This window comes from Diplotaxodon limnothrissa, linkage group LG15, assembly GCF_057381915.1.
Source record: "Diplotaxodon limnothrissa isolate DT_005_m linkage group LG15, D_limnothrissa_male_GT1.1, whole genome shotgun sequence".
In the NCBI taxonomy this organism is placed as follows: domain Eukaryota; kingdom Metazoa; phylum Chordata; class Actinopteri; order Cichliformes; family Cichlidae; genus Diplotaxodon; species Diplotaxodon limnothrissa.
The window spans coordinates 5,829,747-5,849,387 of NC_140610.1; the positions used below are offsets into that span (position 1 = coordinate 5,829,747).

A 19,641-nucleotide genomic window follows, 5' to 3' on the forward strand; every position below is an offset into this window, starting at 1 on the left:
CTATTACGCAATTTCTAAAACAAGGTCACGGAAATATCCCGAGATGAATCAAAATAGATAAACAACAGAGGAAGGAAAGAAAAGAAGGATCCTCTCCCTTCTCTCTCTCTTTCTGCCCATTACAGTGTGTGAATCAGCAGGAGGCCCGACTGCTGGAATAAGAGAGCTTGCAGAGGCTAACACATACAAATGTCCATGGACGACATTTACACAGGCACACACACAAATGTACATATTCACAGACAAGTGTCCGACACTGCCAGCTGGAGAGATTTTAACAGTTTTAACAGGACGTGCACCATCACGCCATCATGTTTGTGCACGTGTGACTAGTTGAGAACAATACAGCCTCTTTAAGTTCTTTTAGATTTAAGTTATCAGGACATAATGTCATCTGGTCATGAGAAAGTTTTAAGATTAATTTTAAATATAACCTAAATTTAAATTTAAACAACAACATGTGACGTTTAACACAGTGCTGCGATTTATTTAATGAGCACCTTTAGCAGCAATAAGAAGAAATCATTTTCAGTATGATGTTATCAGTCTCTCACATCATTGTGGTGTTATTAAGCTGGAAACCCTTTCAAACAAACTATACTTGTTCAGTTCTTTCTAATTGTGCTGTCATGAACTTTGACATTTTACATGCTGTAGCATCAGAGATGTAGCTCTCAAGGTTTTTTGCCGTGTCTCTGAGCATTACACAGTCTGACCTTGGGGTAAATTTGTTTGGATGTCGACTCCCAGTAAGCTTGGCAACTGTCTTGAATATATTTAATCTTCTTACTGTAGACTTCATGCTAGACTTCATATTGTTTGCAAATAGCATTGCAACAGTTGCTTCTCTAAGATCATTGCTGATGTCTTTCCTCGTTTTCACCGAGTTAAAGCACATCAGACCAGCACAGGGACTCCAACGTAATGACGATCAGTTAATCAAGCACATTAAGTTAGCAGGACCTCACTGATTCTGTATTTTGGTTTAGTTTTTATTAAATAAATAGTGACATTCTGTTATATGACACGTGTTGTTGTTCATCTGAGGTAGTATTTACTTTTTTTATGCTCTGATTTGTAAAACTGTAGACTTTAAAGAGTTTGCGCTTTCTTTTTAGCATGCTCATATGTGTGCTTGATCTAATGAGGAGAATTACTGTAAGGATTAATATTCACCTGCAGTTAAAATCTAATTTCCTAAACAAGGAATCCTCCTGAGTAAGCAACCCTATTATGACCCCCTCTTTGTCATGCATTATTAATCAACCTTCAGGTTAAAAAACTAGCTCTGGTACACTAAAGAAACATCACACATTGTGTATTACACAGGGGATTAACATTAATAACCACAAAGGGAAAGAAAGCCTTGTAAATTTGAATGTTGAGAAGTCCAGACTACTTTGTAATGAAATCAATGACAACTGGAGCAGAAGATGAACATCACCTAAATCTCAATTAGTCGAAGAAGTTTATCAAAAACTGTTTAGTAATTAATTCGGGGCTAAGCGGCAAAGCTGTGTAGGCATCAGTAGCGTTTGTCTTTCCTTATTGATCGTTTTTCAGCTTCTTAATCTTTCTGCTTTTGCAAATGCAGTTTATGGCATCCTCTAGAAGGCAGTCATTCATTCTCAACTATGAATAATATGCTGGATTTAAAAAGAAGAACAATGCATCTTTGCCATTTTTGGATTCAAACTGAAAAAAAAGTAAAAAATGACTCCTTTAGAGTTATGTTACTTGTTGAAGGGTCAAATTACACTTTTTTTACACCGAATTTGGCCTTTTTGTGAATTTCCGAGGCATGACCTCACTTCCTGTTTACATTCTAAACAATCTAAAATTCACTTGATTAATTTTGTGACATTTTTAAAACTCTAAAATCATATTTGGCGGTCATGGATGACATCTCCCACAGTATTATCAGACAGAAGAATCAGTCAGTGAAAAAATACTAACAGCTATCATGCAAAACGCTCTACTTTTTAATTCCTTTTTGTGCTTGCTCCAAATGAGGCTCCAACTCCATATACTTTGGCTTTGACAGATCAAAGCGTTGCTAAGATGTGACCTCATTTCCTTTTTGGCAGCTCTGCCGCAGAATTCAAGTGGCTGCGACAACCGATGCATTCAAAAATCCATATGACAACTTTTGTGAGGCTTTGCCTGAAGATCATCTTTGCCAGTTTTGATGAAGAAAACGTGGTATCAGGAGAGAAGAAGAGAAAGAAGATAATGAAGGGGTGCATAAAGAAGCATTAAAAACACTAATGATGCCTATGCAGTTTCACTTCCTGACCCTGGATGAAAATAACTGTAGCTGCAATCCTTAAATATACCAGCTGTAAGAACTGAACGTGCCATGTCTGTGCCGCAAACACAGCAGTGCATCTCCACAGGAGTATCCAGTATTACAACACAATACTGCAAATAACTTAAATCCTCATTCTGCTGCTTGTTTAGAAGCTATTATTGATGTATTAATCATTCCTTACATAATCAAAGTTCAAACTACAGCAGCTAAACTGCCTTAATTAAATTCTGATGGTCTTCCATGGCTTAGGCACATCTCCACCCATCAGGGACAGTTTAACTTCCCCTCATACTTTCGAGCTTCTGCCCTAAAGCTGTATCTGCTCCACAAGTGAACAATAATTTCCCCAATCTTCCTAACAGCTGTCACTAAAAAAAAAAATCAACGTTTATTAACGAGGAAAATTGTGGTGAGCACAGTGTGCATCCTCAACTCTGTGTTCCTCTACGACTGCCACGCATGTGTACGGTCTTGTCATTACATGTTAATGGGCTTTCCCCCTAACGCTACAGCAGAGCAGAGAGACAGAGCCTGTGATGGAGAGAACAGGGAACCATTTGATGTTTGCCAGTTGAAAGAATAAGCCTTCCTTTGGGTTGTGCTTTCCACAGAGGCATGCTGGGATTGAAAGAGCGCTTGCCCAGGGCTAAAGGGGATTTTTGGTGGGCGTCACACATCCAATTACCTCTGTAGCATCATAGAAATCCACGGGGAACGCACACAACAACAGACACACACATTCACAAAAGTGCACGCGTGCACCCACACATACATCAACATGTAAGACACCCACTACAGGAGGCACTCACCGCAGAGGGGGGGCAGCCACATTTTGCTATTCTGCTTCAGCTGGATCACTAGCTACAGAATTCATGAATATTATCAGCATGTGTTGATATGTGGCTTATGATATAAATATGGATAGCAATATGGAAACACCACCCAGGTCCCACCTCTTTGGAGAGCATTACTAATGCATTCAGAGACTCTATTACCAGATTTGCATGGACTCCTCTGCTGAGCCAAGAGGAGCCGCACATCCACTAATATGTTGAGGTTTATTGGCGTATTTATAAGCTGTTTTGAAGTCTTCGGTTCTTGTGGCAGAAGCAGGGATTTCTAGCTGTTTAATATCCACATCAACAAACTTAACTACAAACTTAACAACAAACTTAATAACTACATGGTTCCACATCAGCACACCGAGCACAGAAACCAGCAAAACTCAACTCATTTAAATCACAACATCCTGGAATGAAAGAATTCAGTATATGTTTTATTACATCTACCTACACTAGTTAATGATTTTAATATTTCCTTTTACTTTAAAACAGGGTCCCGAAGGCAAGAGGGAAATCATATTCCACCAGACCATCCAATAAAATTGATTTTGTAGTATATTTTTAATTATACAAGATTAGTCATTTCGTTTAATAACATGATGAAATGGCCTAGAGCACCACTTCTCCTTTAGTGAAGCTGATAAATCTCTGATATCTGTGTAGTGTTAAGTCACCTGTGTCACCACAGGGAAATACACTAGATGCGTTTGATTAATACACCTACAACATAACAAAAAGAGGCACGCATTAACATTTATTTCAATCCTGCAGGTAATATGGATATCGAATGTCTGTGGTCAAAATCAGCTGGGAATCTATGTTTACTATTTTTTAGAATAAATCACTAAAATACTGATGTTCTTCTTGAAGAACTTGGGACTGACACAGCAGTCCCTAAACAATCAAATCGACTATTGATCTGCAATTTCACACAATCAAGCTAACCCCCAATTGAGCTTGGAGGATAAAATCCATGGTGAGTCTGGCTGTTAGCATCAGAAAGAAAAAAAAAACGCTGTTGAGGGAAGCTTTTCTGCTTTGCGGAGAGACCTTTGATTACAACCAAAAGACAGACAGATATAAACTGTGCTCCAACATATATTTTAGCAACCGTCGCATGGTAATCACATGGCTGAAGAGGCGCTAGAAAGCTCGAACAAGACCGTTTCTTATTCTTAGGAAGTACGCTGAATAAAAAGGGAGTAATATTATTGTAAACAAGGGAAATAGCAATGGAGGGAATCTGGGAGAAGCAGAAATGATGAAAATAAGGCCAGGAGGTCAGCTTAAGCTGTGAACATGGCATTTGAGGAGGCTTCCTTTAGGCTTCAGTCAGCTTAAGATTAAACACATCTAACTGACATGAAAGACAAGTAAAAAGGACTACCAACTGTCTCTCTCTATTCAGATATTTGGGCAAGTGAGGTTGGTATTTCTTAAGACTGGGAAAACTCTGTTTGGCTCTGAATTCAACTGATTCTCACTGTTTCATATATGCATGACATTCTGTATGTTGATCTCTGTGAAACAGGAATTCGCCATAACTGCTAACATTTTAAGAGATCAGTGTCAAATATGCATGTACATCAGAGTCTGTTACCCTGTGCCCAGTATGATCACCTCATCAGAAATATACAGTCGTGTGAAAAAAGGTTTCTATGCAGTCCAGAGCAAAATTAAGCAGTCAGGTGTTGTTAAGCAAATGTACTTGATTACCTGATCATCAGTGAGTGTGAGGTCCTCTATAAAAGCTGACGTCTTGCCAGTTTGCTAGTCTGGAGCATTCAGGTATGCGCTAACACAAACCCACAATCTTTCCAGCAGTGGCAAATATACTGTCACCTCAAGACATAATCTGCAATGCTCCAAAAAGTCAAAGAGCTATATCTTAGACTCTACAGGCCTCAGTTAGCATGTTAAATGTTAAAGTTCGTGACAGCACAATTAGAAAAAGACTGAACAAGTATGGGTTGTTTGGAAGGCCTGACAAGAGAAAGCCTATTCTCTCTAAAAGAACATGGCAGCACGGCTTAGGTTTACAAAGCTGAATCTGAACAAATCACAGATCTTATGGAACTAAGTTCTTTGGACAAAATGGACAGCACTACGTTTGGCTAAAACCAAACAGCATATTAGCACAAACTCTTAACACCCACAGTGATGCAGGAGCTGTCATTTAGGTCTGCTTTGCAGCCACAGAACCTGGGCACATTATAGTCACTGAGTTGACCAACAACTCCTCTGTATACCAAATTATTTTAGAGTCAAATTTTAGGCCATCTGTCCAACAGCTAAAGTATAGCCCAGAATGGGCAATACAACAGGGCAACAAACCCAAGGAGAGCAGCAAAACTCCTACAGAACCCCCGAAAAGAACAGAGTCCTGTGAAAATCTTATTTATCATATGACTGTAACTACAGGCTGCAGCAGTGCAGACAGCAACTTTGATAATTGGTAGCAATATGCTATACAGAAATGCAATAAATGCAAAACTGTGATGTTTATTTCTTGAAACAACATTTGACATCATTTCTCTAAATGTAAGTGCAATAGCCACTAAATCGCATGTGCATCATCTGATGCACTCTTCCTTATTTTTCTAAGGCTTTACCAACCTTCATATAGTCACTCTTGGTTCCTCCTTTTCTGCAACGCAATAATTTCATCTAAAGTAAATTCTATTCAACATTTATTTGCCTCAGCTCTAACACAGCCTGTTCAGCTCATTCAGTATTGTTTCAAGTGCCCATAAAAGCTGAACATAGTGGCACAGAAGAGCAGACTAATGCTTTGGTGGTCTAGGCTAATTACAGAGAGATGCAGACATGTTGTTCATGTTAGATGAAGTGGAATATACTGCAGTTATTAGTTTTATTTATATAGAAAAGCGACAATTGGGAGCACTTTATTTTGATATTTGTTTGAGCGAGAGTTACAGCAGGCTTTCTAACAAGTGTAGATATGAACAAATTGGAAGTTAGTTAGTAAAAAAGTTTAATCATGAACATTTATTGATAATTACACAGAAGAATTCTTAGTAGCAGGTAGGGTTTCTTGGGGTACAGAACAAGACAAATTTTAAATCTGTAGGTTCTGACCTGATGTCAAAAATCTGAACTGGCCAAAGAAACTGCAAGCTCTCCAAAAAGAAACACATGTGATGCTGAGCAGACACATATAGACTCGTTCAAGAGCCACCGCTAATTACTGCAGCACAAATCTTGGATTTCTAAGTGGGCGCTGCTGACAGCACGAGTCAACTAGTTTTTCTCAGATTCTGGGCATTTCTTGTTCTGAACAGCTGATGCGTGGCTACTATACTTAAATTGAGCAAAGCCTTTGCAGAAGTGTTCAGGATAAACACGAGGGAAGACAGCAGACGTGCAGGACTGGGCAAAAACTCTGCGAGATCTGCATTATACCTTCCTTCCTCCACCTTTTTCCACTGAACAAAATCTCAATGAAGAAGTGCTTTGCGTACTAGAGATGACTTTGCTTGCTTTGGCATAGGAAGCCATTAACTGACAGTGCAGGGCTTGAGGTTATCCCCATGGCTATATAAGAGCCTCTGGGATATACTGTGTCTGGTGGAGAGATGAAGAGAGCATGGCGCTAAAGAGATTAGTTATTACATCGTGAATTTCTGTTAGAAGAATAAGGTTTTTAGATACTATTGAGGGATACACAGAAAGCTAAATAACAAAAAAGGGCTTAGCACTCAGTTGGATATCCTTTTAAAAATGGTGGGAGGTGCAGTAAGTATAAAAGCAAGTACAAAAGCATACATAATGACTAAATCACACGTTCACAGGCACTTTCAGGCACGTTCGCCATCCATGATGAGTCCTGCTTCGACAGAATGATGTGTGAACATGGTCATAAATCACACTGCTAAATTAATATCTCAGCAAAGTGTTGCCCTAGATAGATGAAAAAGCACGCACGCACACAGAAAACGAGTACACATCCTTCCACACTCACACAAACTGCACGGTCATCTGTGTTAAAATTTCACAGTGCCTGTGCAGAGCCACAGTACAACTCCACAGGCTCGGTCTCCTTTTGCCAATAGGTTACTGCCTACATTTAAGAGAAGAGGGGAAAAATGCATTTTCACTATTAGGTGGGGAGAAGAGTTGTTAGGAGATTTATGCAAAGTTGTCTCTATAGGAAGGTCCCCCATTCTGCGTTGCATGGCATGTTTGGCATTTATTCTGAAGTGAAACTACTGAAGTCATCATTGTCAACAAAGGTACTTTGCTACTGTTCCTTCTTGTCAGAGAAGCTTAAGCAGTATTTTCTAAAAAGATAACTAAGCTCCATCCTAGAGTTGCCTCAGCAATGAAACAGTGCTGAATTTTGAAGAGACTCTGTCTCAACACCCCCACCAACCCAACCTTCTACCACCACCACCCTCGCCTCATCATCCCCTCCCAACACCACCCCCACTCCCCCGACCCACTCCACGCCACACAGCAATTTTATCTGCTCTCTTGCGCAATTGTAAGGATGCTGCGAGAAGCTTGCGCTTCTGCAATCACTTCACATTTGTTTCAGCGATTGATTTGCTGGCATGTGAGGGGAAGGAGAGAATGTGGGTAGGCTGCGAGGGAGAGAGGGAAGGAAGAAGCGAGCGAGGAAGGCAGCGGTGAAGTCAGAGGACGTGCAATGCCAGGCTCACATACTGTCACCATGACAACAGACATCACTTCACAGGAGCAGCACTTAGGAAGGATGCCTGTGTGGGCTGAAGTGACATAGTTGAAGGTTGGCATTAGCCTCTTGTGGGTGCCACAACGTACCAATCCTTCCCTGGCTTTCTTTTTTTGTTTTGTTTTTTATTTCCTGCACAGTGCTGCTAAAAGGATCTCTGTTGCTCTTGTAAGCCACCTATTGGGATTGCTGAGTGATTTGTACTTCATGTGTGTAAATGTAGGTCCTGCCAGTTTGTCTTAACAAAGACAATTCAATCGAGCAAGATGCATAACTTGAGACAGGAGTAATTCATATTCAATGAGGTGCTTTCATCATTCGCGTCACTTTGAAGCTGGGTAACATGTATAATTCTCTGTAATTTGAAGTGATGCCAATTGTGGAAATGATAACTCAAGATATAAAAACACATTCAGAGTGAAAAGAGCTTGAAAGCCAAGTCGCTGAATACATCTTAAAAATATACTGTATATACTGTATTTGCAGGCTTAACAAATATAATAGCAGTATAAGGTTAGCAGTTGTTATAGCTCATGTGATATTGAAAACCCATGAATTATCGATGTACAAAATGAATTTTGACACAGTCTTTTGCAATAACAGTCACTTTGTCTCATTCTCTGGAAGCATAAATACATCTGTTTATTCCATTTATGCACAAATTCTAAACCTGGGTAAAGGGGTATTTTCATCTGTTCTTATCAACATGCACCATATACAGTTACAGCTCCTCACTATGCATCTGGTCTTGTTTATCTATCCCTATACAGCATACAGCACTCATGAGCTGAACAAGCTGCAAAGCATATAACAGACAAACTGTGTCATGAGTATATGTTAGAAAAAATGAAATTTAGTGCGGAATGTGATTAACTAAATTCAGCTAATGAGTTTAATTTCAGATACAACAAAGCAAATACAGTGTGAGATGTTAATGAATGATTCACTTAGCTGTGAGTCAGAGCTTTTGATCCATTTTGCAGAAAACCGAAACAATCCTCACCGTGATATTGGTGACGTGGAGTCAATCTATGGGCCGATCCATTCAGTTTAGTTCTGAGATGTTCTGTGTTTACTTCACTATCTCACAGCAGCAGCTAATGGCAGGGGCTAATGTAGCACAGGAAAAGCTAACAGCAAAAGGTCAGTAATTCTGAGGTATTCGAAGCAAGGCCAAAAGCTTTTATTTGTATGTTCGGTAGGGGTGGGTGATATATCCTCAACAATATTTAAAGAAAATCTGCCATGATATCTATAACAATATACTATAGGGAAAAATACTAAACAGCTTTATCAACACTTTCAGCTTAAAGAGAGTAGCATTTATATATCTAAGTAAATGAGGAGCATTTCCTATTCTTTGCTGATATTGTCATTAATAACAGACAGAATTCAAAGTGTGGACCTACTGAAACAAGGTGCTAGCAGCAGCGTTACTGTGATATAGCAGCAACACAGCTTTATGTCCAGTGATGCAACATGGGTCAAATGTAAGAATAAAAGTAGCCTAAGTAGCTACTTAAAGTCCCTCGTTTCCACCATGCATCACTAATTTCAAATCAAACTAGCGAGTGCTGCAGCAGTGCTCAATTGAGTCATTTGTTTCCTTTTGGGTTCAAATTCAAATTCAAATTCAAATTTTATTTGTCACGTACACAGTCATACACAGTACGATATGTAGTGAAATGCTTGGACAACTGCTCGTGACCTAAAGAAAACAAAAAAGGAAAGGCTATGAATAAGATAGGAAATAAATATGAAAAATTAAAAAGGGTAAATTTAACTAGGAAGGAATAAAATATAAATTAAGGTTAAAAATGAAATAACTGTACAACACAAATTAGAATGAAGGGTAAATTTAACTGGGAAGAATAAGATAAAATATATAAATTAAAGTTGAAAATAAAATAACTGTTCAACAAAATACACAATACACAATATAGAACTATATAAGAATGTATGAAGAAATCTAAATATAAATAAATATATACACAATAACAGCAGCTGTACAAGGGTTGCGCATCAAAAGCTGCTAGCATCTCCTCTGCCTGAGTCTTCTTAGCCTGTTTGTACTCAACTATGTGTTTTTGCCCCAAGTGTTGAAACAAGTTTGTTCCCACCTTTACGGGGACCACTTGTCTTGCATGTTTTGGCTTTATTTATTTATTTATTAAATTTACTCTTTACGTTCATTCTGAGAGAACTTATAAGGACACTAGTTGGAACTAGAGCTGTGCACGAAAAAGGGAAAACTAGCCCAACTCCAAGTAACAGCAGTGTGCAGCAGCCTAATGAGTGTCTTTATGAACCAAATAAATAAATAGTTTTTACATACTTTTATTTCATTCGTGTTAATTTATATTCTATAAATATGTTTAAGTTGAACCATATGTTACCTAAATCACCAAAGTATGATCTACTTTACAAGTATAGTCGTTACAATAACACTGGTATCAGACCAATACATGGTATCAGTAAGCATCCAGAGTTAAGATATCATTCTCATAATAGAAATGGAAACAGCTGGCTGATTGCGTCCATAGTAAATTTGTTGTTGTAACCTCTCACATTTGGAAGTGGTAATATTTACTCTGTTGTATGTTTATTCCTTCTTACTGTAAATGTTCGAGTGAAGTGTTGCATTTTTTACTCCAGTAAAGACCTACCACTATGACTGCTTACTCTGGAAATGTAATGCTCTATAAACTGACAACCGTGTTCATTCACTCTGTCTTACTAGAATTGTTTTTTTATGGGTGGAGTTCATTGAAGTCCATGCACTAATAATAAAAATAGCAACAAAACAAAATGAATGGGTGATGGAGATGTCAGTCCGACGCAGTTTTTCTATCCTCAGGTAACACATTATGGAACATCCTTCGTGGGTGGACTAACAGTATGCAGGGGATTTGAGATAATGCAAAACAGCAGCACTCCCTCACCTTCTCTAAAGAAAACTCCTCTTTTTTTTTTTTATCCAATTCCAGAGTGCGAGCAGAAAATAGGAATCATTTTTCAAAGCAGATTTGCATGAGGCCAGTGTCAGAATACGCTAGCAGTGCATGTAAATCTCCATCTTTTATGCTTAAACTGGAGCCATAAATGACATTTACAGATCAGTGTCATTCATATGTAGCTGTTGGCAATGTTTACTTTATAGGTATTGAGTATAGCACAGAAAGGAAATGACATCGTGAAAGATGATGGATCACATGAAGAGTCCTTGTCTGACTGGAACATGGGATGTCACATTGCATTACATGGTCAGCATGCCCTGATACTTAAAATTGTACAAAATAAAATTCTATTACTGTCAGGAAACATATTAGGCTACTGTATTATCCACTAGCATCACTAGATGTGTTTAGACCATAGAAATGTGGAGAACCATAAGAACAATAAATATTGCACTTCCTTATCTAACTATAAGCAATCACGTCAGGGTTGGCAGATTACTTTTCTAGGCTCACTACTGCTTTTGGTCAATACTGCAGTAGTTAATAGTATTTAAATATTAATTACCTGCATCTGTCTAAATGACAGTCCCTTCACAGATGTTCCAGTTATCTCATGTAAACGGCATAAGAGACTGGGGGTGAAAAGAAAAGGGAGCATTCTGCACTGCCAAAGAGAGTCTTGTTCTGGAATTAACATCTGTCATACGTCATGTTGCAAATGCACCATAGTTATTGACCAGTCTGGCTTCTAAAGCCAAGATATTGTAGGTTTAATTTATCTGAGTTTAACCATGTGCCTGTCGACATGCGGATATTAACACTATTACATGAAATGAAATCACTACAGATAAAAGCTTTGCTATTGAACACTTTAATATTAGCAGGACCAAAGTTTGACATTTAAGATTTCAATCTTGTTTTTAATGATTCAAGGTGAAAAATGACCACTTCATGAAAATGTCAGGAGACAAAAGGAAAATATCTGTTTTGGTTCAGTGCAGGGGAGGGGGCTTCTCTGCAGATTAGAGGGCATGCAAGACTTCATTAAAAGCACAGAATAATTAAATAAACTACAAAGTAAAGGTTGGTCCAGACATGCACCAGAAAGTATCTTAATGAATGAATGAGGACAACATCATTAGCAGCAGGTTCCTGTCCTCGGTACTGTGTAGGGGAGAAAAAGTAGCTCAGGGTTTGGGGATGTGGGCTTAACAGTTCAAGCAGCCAGCCAGGTTACAATAAGCTTCTTTTGGTCTGTGGTAGGGATTTGGCCTTGAATGATCCAGAGGTAAATTGTGTTCCTGAACTTATCCAAATCCTCAAAGCAGGAGGAGGAGAGTATTACAGCTGTTCATGATGTGTGCAAAATAGCCAAAGCTGCATTATATATATTTTTTATAGTTTGGATCACAAATCTTGAAGAAAAATATTACACTCCATGAACATCCATACTGAAAGCATATTCAATTCCTACTGGCTGTGCACAACTCTATCTTGGCTTTCAACTATGGAGAAGTATTCAATTGCTTATTTCCTGTGCAGAGGACATTGTTGTAGTTGACAATACTGTTAAAATCCCCACTACTGTACAACCCTAAAGCTTACAACTCTGTGTCCAATTCTGCCTTCTGCCAAGCTACGCAAAGTATCTTTCAAAATTTCCAAAAGAGGCACAGAGAGCGCACACAGACACACATCCCACAGGATCACAACCACAGGCAACAAACATGACCTCTTGGCTTCACAGCTAAGCGCCATGTCACCGAAAAACAATTTAAGGGCCTATCCAGAGATTTACATGAGTGGTATGTCTACAACAAAAAACAGTTCAATACAAAAGAATATCTCCTGCAGCTCTGAAGCCTCAGAAAGTCTGAGAAAATTGATCATCACGTTGATGTCATAGAACTTACTCCAGCTTTGAATTGGAAGCAAAACAAGTCAATGTTAAAGGAAGAAGGAAGTTTGAAGGACAGGTCACTAGGCAGCAAGGACTAAATAAATTTGGTTACAGTAAAGTACTCTGCATTAAACTGCTATTATAGTGTACCTATTGTAATCTAAAACACAGTATAGTTTTACAGTGTTAATTGTTCGGTTTCTTTTACACCGTTCATTAAGTGTTTCTACAATAACCCCCTATAAAAGCCAATGCCTGAATTTAATTTCTTATCTTTCATAAATTTAAAGAATATAAGTTTGTCACTATTCCTGTACTCCTTGCATTGCACAGCTAAAGGAGTACTAATGCTTTCAGCATTTTAAAACACCCTGAAGATAAACACTTGCTGGGACTCATTAATTGCCTGAGAAGTCATAATCACATGTTGCTAGCTAAACATTAGCACTGCTCTGAGCCACAAAAGCCCCCCAAAACTTTAATCATATCCACACATAGAACAGGAAGCGGCATGGGTCGATTTTCTGTGTTTTTCCTCCCAGATTTGTGACCTGGGAGGCCTGATGTCTATCTGCTCAGCCTCCCATATGTTCAATTACAAGCTGGTTGTTTCATGGATACGCGACATGGGCATAGCATCTAACATGTCATTAGAATGGAAGCTCCTTGCTGTAAATAAAGATACAAAGTTCGACAAAGCAAACTGTCGGTGACAACACAGCTAATCACTTAAATCACCCTTACCAGGGTGTACTTAACCATTTTAAATAAGCAAACAAATGCAAAGTGGCTAAAGCTAAAGTTATCCAGAAGCCTCAGAATGAGCAATCAATGCATCAAAGCAGTTTTGAGGAAAATTATGGAGGTGAGTGAAAAAGAGAAAAGAGTATGTTCTATTATCTGGTGAATTTATAAACATGCTGGAAAATGATGGAGTTACTTCATATTTGTTTTTTGTGTGAATCTGTTGCACCTGCTTTTGGTTAGATTTGTAAGGTAAAGGTGGGTTTGGAGCACTTCACACACCACTTTATTTTAAGCTGTTTAAATGAAAGATGATCAAGTATCTTAGAGCAGTTTGGGGAAGATTGCAAAGTTTAATAATTTCTTTAGGCAGTGAAGAAAAGTTGATTGTTGTTGCATTTGCTGTCATTTATAGTTCTTAAAAAGAAAATCAAAATTGGCAAAAATCAATATGAGCAGGTCATCCTAAGTTAAAAAAAATCAGACATCAGAGGCACCCAAGTAATTGCTTTTTTACGAGTCTTATACTCCTTGCACCACACATCTATAACAGTACTGCTGTTTTCAACATTTTAAAACATCCTCAAGATGAATGCTTGCTGGGACTGATTAATTGCTTTAGGAGTCTCAGTCCTGATGCTCTGCTAGCTAAGTAACAAAAACTTGAACCAGCAACATCCCGACCAACCAAAGTCTAGGACATAAAAAATGTCCATGGACAGTGTGTTGCATTTTTACATTTTTTTCTTCAAAGGCATCAGCATTCAGGTGTATTTACAAAAGGCAGTGCATTGTTACCATGTACGGTTTGGTGATGGACTTTTACCCATACTAAAAATCAGATCTGCTCACCCTCTCTTGCTCCAGTAGGCATACTAATTGATAATAAGAATACCTGTGAAAAAAGAATAGTATTTGATGGAGCACCGCTTTAACTTGAATTTGGAGAGATTATGAAATCTGGTTTCCAAAATTCACCACAATGGAAAACATATTTCACCTTAATCACACTGTATTAGGGTATTAAAGTAAAACTGTCAAGGATTATCCAGTGAGAACTGAGTACGGCAGGAGTGCTTCAGACTTCAAGATCAAACATTGTCTCTGCACTGTATATTCAGTGCCAATCTCAGAGGACTGGGTCCAAAGAGAACTGACATTCGGTTTGATTAAGTTGGTGCTATCTGAAGCCCCACCCAGGGGTACATAGTAATCCCCAATGTGCACAGCAAAGAGTTCCACTGCACCAGATTGCTTGTTCTGGGCTATACTGAGCTGCATATCCTATTTTACCACTGATTGAAGCACATATACTGTAGACGTCCATCCGTACAGTTTCCCTCCAGAGAGTGGGGGGAGAGACAGGAAAGAGATAGACAGGCAAGGAAACAGAGACAGAAAGTGAGAGGGAGGAGAAGCGATAGAGTTATCCGTGGTCTCATTACGGTGGGAAATGTGAGGGTCCCGATCCAAGGGAATGATGAAGGACTCTGTGGAGGAGGCCTCTGAGAACCAACAAAGACGGCTTTAGTTTCACTGGCAGAATGCATTTGCATAGCTTAGAAGCCAAAGCGTCTGAACCGGGGCTCATGAAAAGAAACCCCACCAATTGGTTGGACTTCAATGCAAACGAGAGAGAGGGAGAGCAAGTGAGAAATGGGGAGAGCAAGGCGAAGCGAGTGAGGGAGAAGTGGAATGGGAGGGGAAGCAGCAGGAACTTTTTTCTCTTAAGTAGCAAAACACAAACGAGATCGGGAACATCTGCACATCCCATGGAAGCTGTCGCCGACTGACTTTGATGCAAAGAGAACATACTGAGGAAGAACATCTCCAGAAAAGTAACACGCATAACAACACTTCCGAGATATCACAGGAGCCATGTTCCCTTGTAGTCTTTTGATATTGTTATTTAGTACAGCTTGGTTGCCATTACACATTAATGTCATTTGAGAATATTTCCAGGTTTGTACGCATTGGGATAGCTCCATTTTGCTATGATGGTGGAGCAGTTATTGGCCTACTGGATATCTGGAATGCAACAAATATTAGACATGGGCATAATAGAGCAATCTTCTGGAGAAGTGTGAAAAAAGAGGCAAGAATTAGGGAGGGAGTGGAGTGAGAGGAGCAGATGTTGTACTTTAGCGGTGTCTCCTTTTCCCACTGTGGCCTGAAGTCATGGAGGGATGACTAGCCTTCATCAATCCTCTTTAATGACTCTGGCAGCACCACTTAACACACTAGTATGTGATTTCTTCATTTCTACACCATGATTCCACCATTTACTCGGCCGATGATGACGTACAGCAATGCTCAGGGATAAAACTAATCGCTGAAAGTCTCATTTTTGCAAATTGTCCCATTTGTAAGCACTGGGGTCAATTTAGAAATTGTGGGAAGGAAAGATAGGAGATGGTTTGAGTGTAACAAAAAGAAGATAATGAAATCTAGTGGGGTGAATATTGAAATGCAGTTCACCATGTGAAACTAAGAATATCTATTGCTAATTTGTTTGTTTTTTTTACTCCAATTTCAAAGATGTGACAAATGTAGTGCAGCGCAGTGAAGCTTTGCTCTGCCTGAAAGCTTTCGTGAAATCCTGGTAACTGCTACTTTCATGTGTCAACCCTTCTCGCATTACCCAGTCACCCACTCACTGCCTTTCACCTGGTGCACAATTCCCACACCCTCCATGCGTCAGACCCTTCAGTGCATACATTGACGGGGACATGCAAATGTTTTGCCACTATCAATAATAAATGTTGACTTTTGAACCTCACCAATAGATTTTTTTTTTACTGACAGCGCTTCCCAAGAGATGCACGCAGCTTGCTTTAAGCATAGTTTAGAGGTTTTTGCCGATACCTTGTCATTTTTCAAAAGAATAGAATAACAGTTTGAGATTGAGAACCTATACCTGTCTATCTCTACCTGTGCAGCTCATCTCCCATTACTGTGTTAGTGGGATTAGAAAGCAAGACTTATGCAAATCTTTACTGAGGCACACAAATTTTGGAAAGTCGGGGGGGCTGACAGAGCTCAGGGGAACATTTTAGCCTGCACAACATACATGCAAACACAGAACGTCCAAACAGTTCCATCTGCTAAACCTTCCCCCCACCCACCCGGTCCCTTCTGCTGCTGCTACAAGCCCAACACCTACCACTCTCTCAACATCATATCAAACACTATGGGCTACGACTCCTTCTAATGAGCTTGCACATGCTGCACCGTAGACTGTTTGCTCACACCAAGAATCCACAGCTTTAATCAGACATCAGTTTTGATAGTCAGTGTCATGCCTGCCTGACCTGAATATATCTCGCAAGGCCGCTTTAGTGGTTATTGAATCGAGCAAAAGCAATGATTTCTTTAGGCATCAATGTTTGATGAGAACTTCTGCCCTCGGGCTTAATACGTAACTCGAGTAATTCGCTAACTCCAAACAACACCTAAAGTACAAATCTGAGACTGCTTAATGAGTGCCGCTTTGAGGTTTGAAGATGATATAAAATCGATGTGTGTGTGTGTGTGTGTGTGTGTGTGTGTGTGTGTGTGTGTGTCTGTGTATGCGCACCCTTCGCATTTTCAGATGTGATTCAATGTGAAATAACGCTCCAACAGGTGTCAGGTGTGGGAGAAATAAGGTAATTGGAATAACTGTATAAGCAAATGAACAGTCATGCCACGGCTGCTGGGGCATATGCTGTGATTTATTATCTCATTTACCTCCTTTCTCCAGAGGAGGAGAACAGATAAAATCCTGGCGCATCATTAGTCAGATGCAACACCATGACTGTTCCTGTCATGCTCACAGTAACCTTTTCTTGCTACATCATCTCTGCGCTCACACTCACACACCATGGCAACAAAGATCTTTTGAAGCGCTTGGCAACGGCCTCTGAAACGTACAATCCCACATCTTAACTTGACCTGACAATGTCCCCTAACAGCCACTGTTACTACAGAGAGGTCAGGGCTGTCCAACTCAAGTCCATGTCCCATGTTAGGGCACATGAATCACTCAGAGTGCTGCTGTTGCTGCTGCTGCCGGTGCTCTGTGGATGACGATTCACTTGAGATATGATCTGTGCCACTGGTTGCACAACCACAGACGGAAATGTGTGCTCCTTGCTAAGCGTGTTTATTGGGAGAGGGAGACAAATTCAGACAGACAGACATACGAAAGAGGTGGGCAGACTGATCCACCACACATGAAAACCATTCATGACTGTGCGTGCCAAGTGTCGCTGCTCAACAGATTATAGCCTTAATGGATGACATTCAAAAAAATGTATCTGGCCTAATGTAAGGTGCTTGCCACGTCCACCATTTGAATTATAACTAACAAATCATCTGCAGTCGGAAGGATTCGAGACAAAATCTAGCATGCTTCATTGTAACAATCCACTGGATGCCCCCCTCCCTCCTAAATTTAGCCTGCTCACCGACCACCGTGAGTGATGGATTGGATGAGAAAAGGGGCTGTGTATGATTGGCTACACACGCGATTTGCTGTATAACCTCGGGGCATTCGGAGCCCCCCTTATTCAAACGTGACATTCAGACCTGCTTTGTCAACCTGGGGCAAGCTGATTTTGCATTTCTTTCATTCATTCGTTTCTCCTTGTGAATTTAAAGGGGATTACAACAGGCGATTTATGAGAAACCACTTTTTCCCTTCCATTTTACAAGGTCATTATCGCATTTGGAGTAAATTGCAAAAACTCACCATACACTCCTTGACAACGGATGCCGTCCACGATGAGCGCCAACAGCCCCAAAACACAGATAGTTAGATCCATCCTTTTCACGTTAATCTCTGCATATCCAGCTCTCAAAAGCGAGAAGTCCTTTCCGGGGCGGTGTGGCTGAGGTGCATAGACACGGGCACCGCTCCGATCCACACGTAAGACTGATTTAGACCCCGACTCCCCCACCCCTCCCTCCGCCAACTGTTCGCTGTAAAGGTATGTATGGGCGCAGCAGGAGAACAGAGTCAGGTAACGGTCGGTTTAATGGGAAGTGTCACGCAATCCCAAAAAATGCGGAGCGCTCGCGGAGACACAACCACCACGGAGGACGTGGAGAAGCAGGCAGGCGCGGGGAGTGGGGCTGCAGAAAGCCTGGCCTTGGAACAAAAAAAAAAAAAAAACTCTCCTCCACTGCAGGTAGGTGAGCTCCACCGATTCCGTAGACTTTAGCAAAGACCCGCGGGGACACGCAGGTTCTTTCGACTACAAGCGGATTGCGGCTCGGTACCCACGAACATAGCTCTCTCCACGGCTGCTGCTTCTGCTGCTTACTGCTGCGGTGACTGCGAGCTGTCAAACGAAAGCACCTCCTCTGCTTAATAATAATAATAATAATAATAATAATAATAATAATAATAATAATAATAGTAATTATAATGATAATAATAATAAAAACACTGACAGATTTGTCACTTTTCACCTTCTGCGCTTTAAAGTAGTCCAGCTGCTGCTGTATACAGTGGAGGCTCTCGCGCTCACATAGTCACATCCCGACTGCACCCCGATGCCGCGCGCTCGACTCATCTCTCCCGGTGGCAAAAAAAAAGAAAAAAAAGAAAAGAAAGAAAGGCAAGGGGAGGGGAGGGGAGGGTCCAGACCGGTCAGGAGCAGCCGGATGGTTTATCCACAGCTCCCCGGCGATGCTTTCGGTTGTCTCGGCGTCACCACACCACTTTTTGGCGATTTCAGGCGACGGTGGGAGCCGGATGTGCCCGCCGTGGTGCCAGTTGAGCAGCGGTCACGTTGCGCAATACGTGCTACGGAGACAGAGTGGCACCGCAACCGGTCTGTAGCTACGTCAAGAGGTGCGTGGCTTCCAGGCGCTCATCTGTATGGGAGGCTTCGCTCAGCGTCAGGAAAGGCATGAGAGGCGCAGCTGCTGGATGCTGAGAGAAGGAGAGAGAGGGGGGGAGAGAGAGGGAGATGGAAGCATTGGAATTCAAGAGATCTAGCTTTGACAGACCTTTGCAATCACCACCCAAAAACAGTCTACACCGCCGCCTGCTCATGTTTCACCATTCCTCCTTTATCAGACAGGGTGGATGAGGTGCTGTCTGTCATGTAGCACTCATCTGCTACAGCAGACTACTTTTGGCCCGAAATAGTGGGATGTCTGTGTTAGTCTGGTGTATGCAGCTC

At 40.6% G+C, this 19,641-nt stretch overlaps 1 protein-coding gene across 2 annotated transcripts in view; it reads right to left on the reverse strand.

Moving 5' to 3' along the window:
• The window catches only part of LOC146616880 (MAM domain-containing glycosylphosphatidylinositol anchor protein 2), a 190,249-nt gene extending 171,976 nt beyond the window's left edge, over positions 1-18,273 (reverse strand). For both annotated transcript variants that reach the window (XM_085372252.1, XM_085372251.1), the window contains exon 1: positions 18,201-18,273. In XM_085372252.1, the coding sequence (XP_085228378.1) occupies positions 18,201-18,273 (73 nt within the window). The remainder of the gene's footprint in view (positions 1-18,200) is intronic.
• Between the last annotated feature and the right edge of the window lie 1,368 nt (positions 18,274-19,641).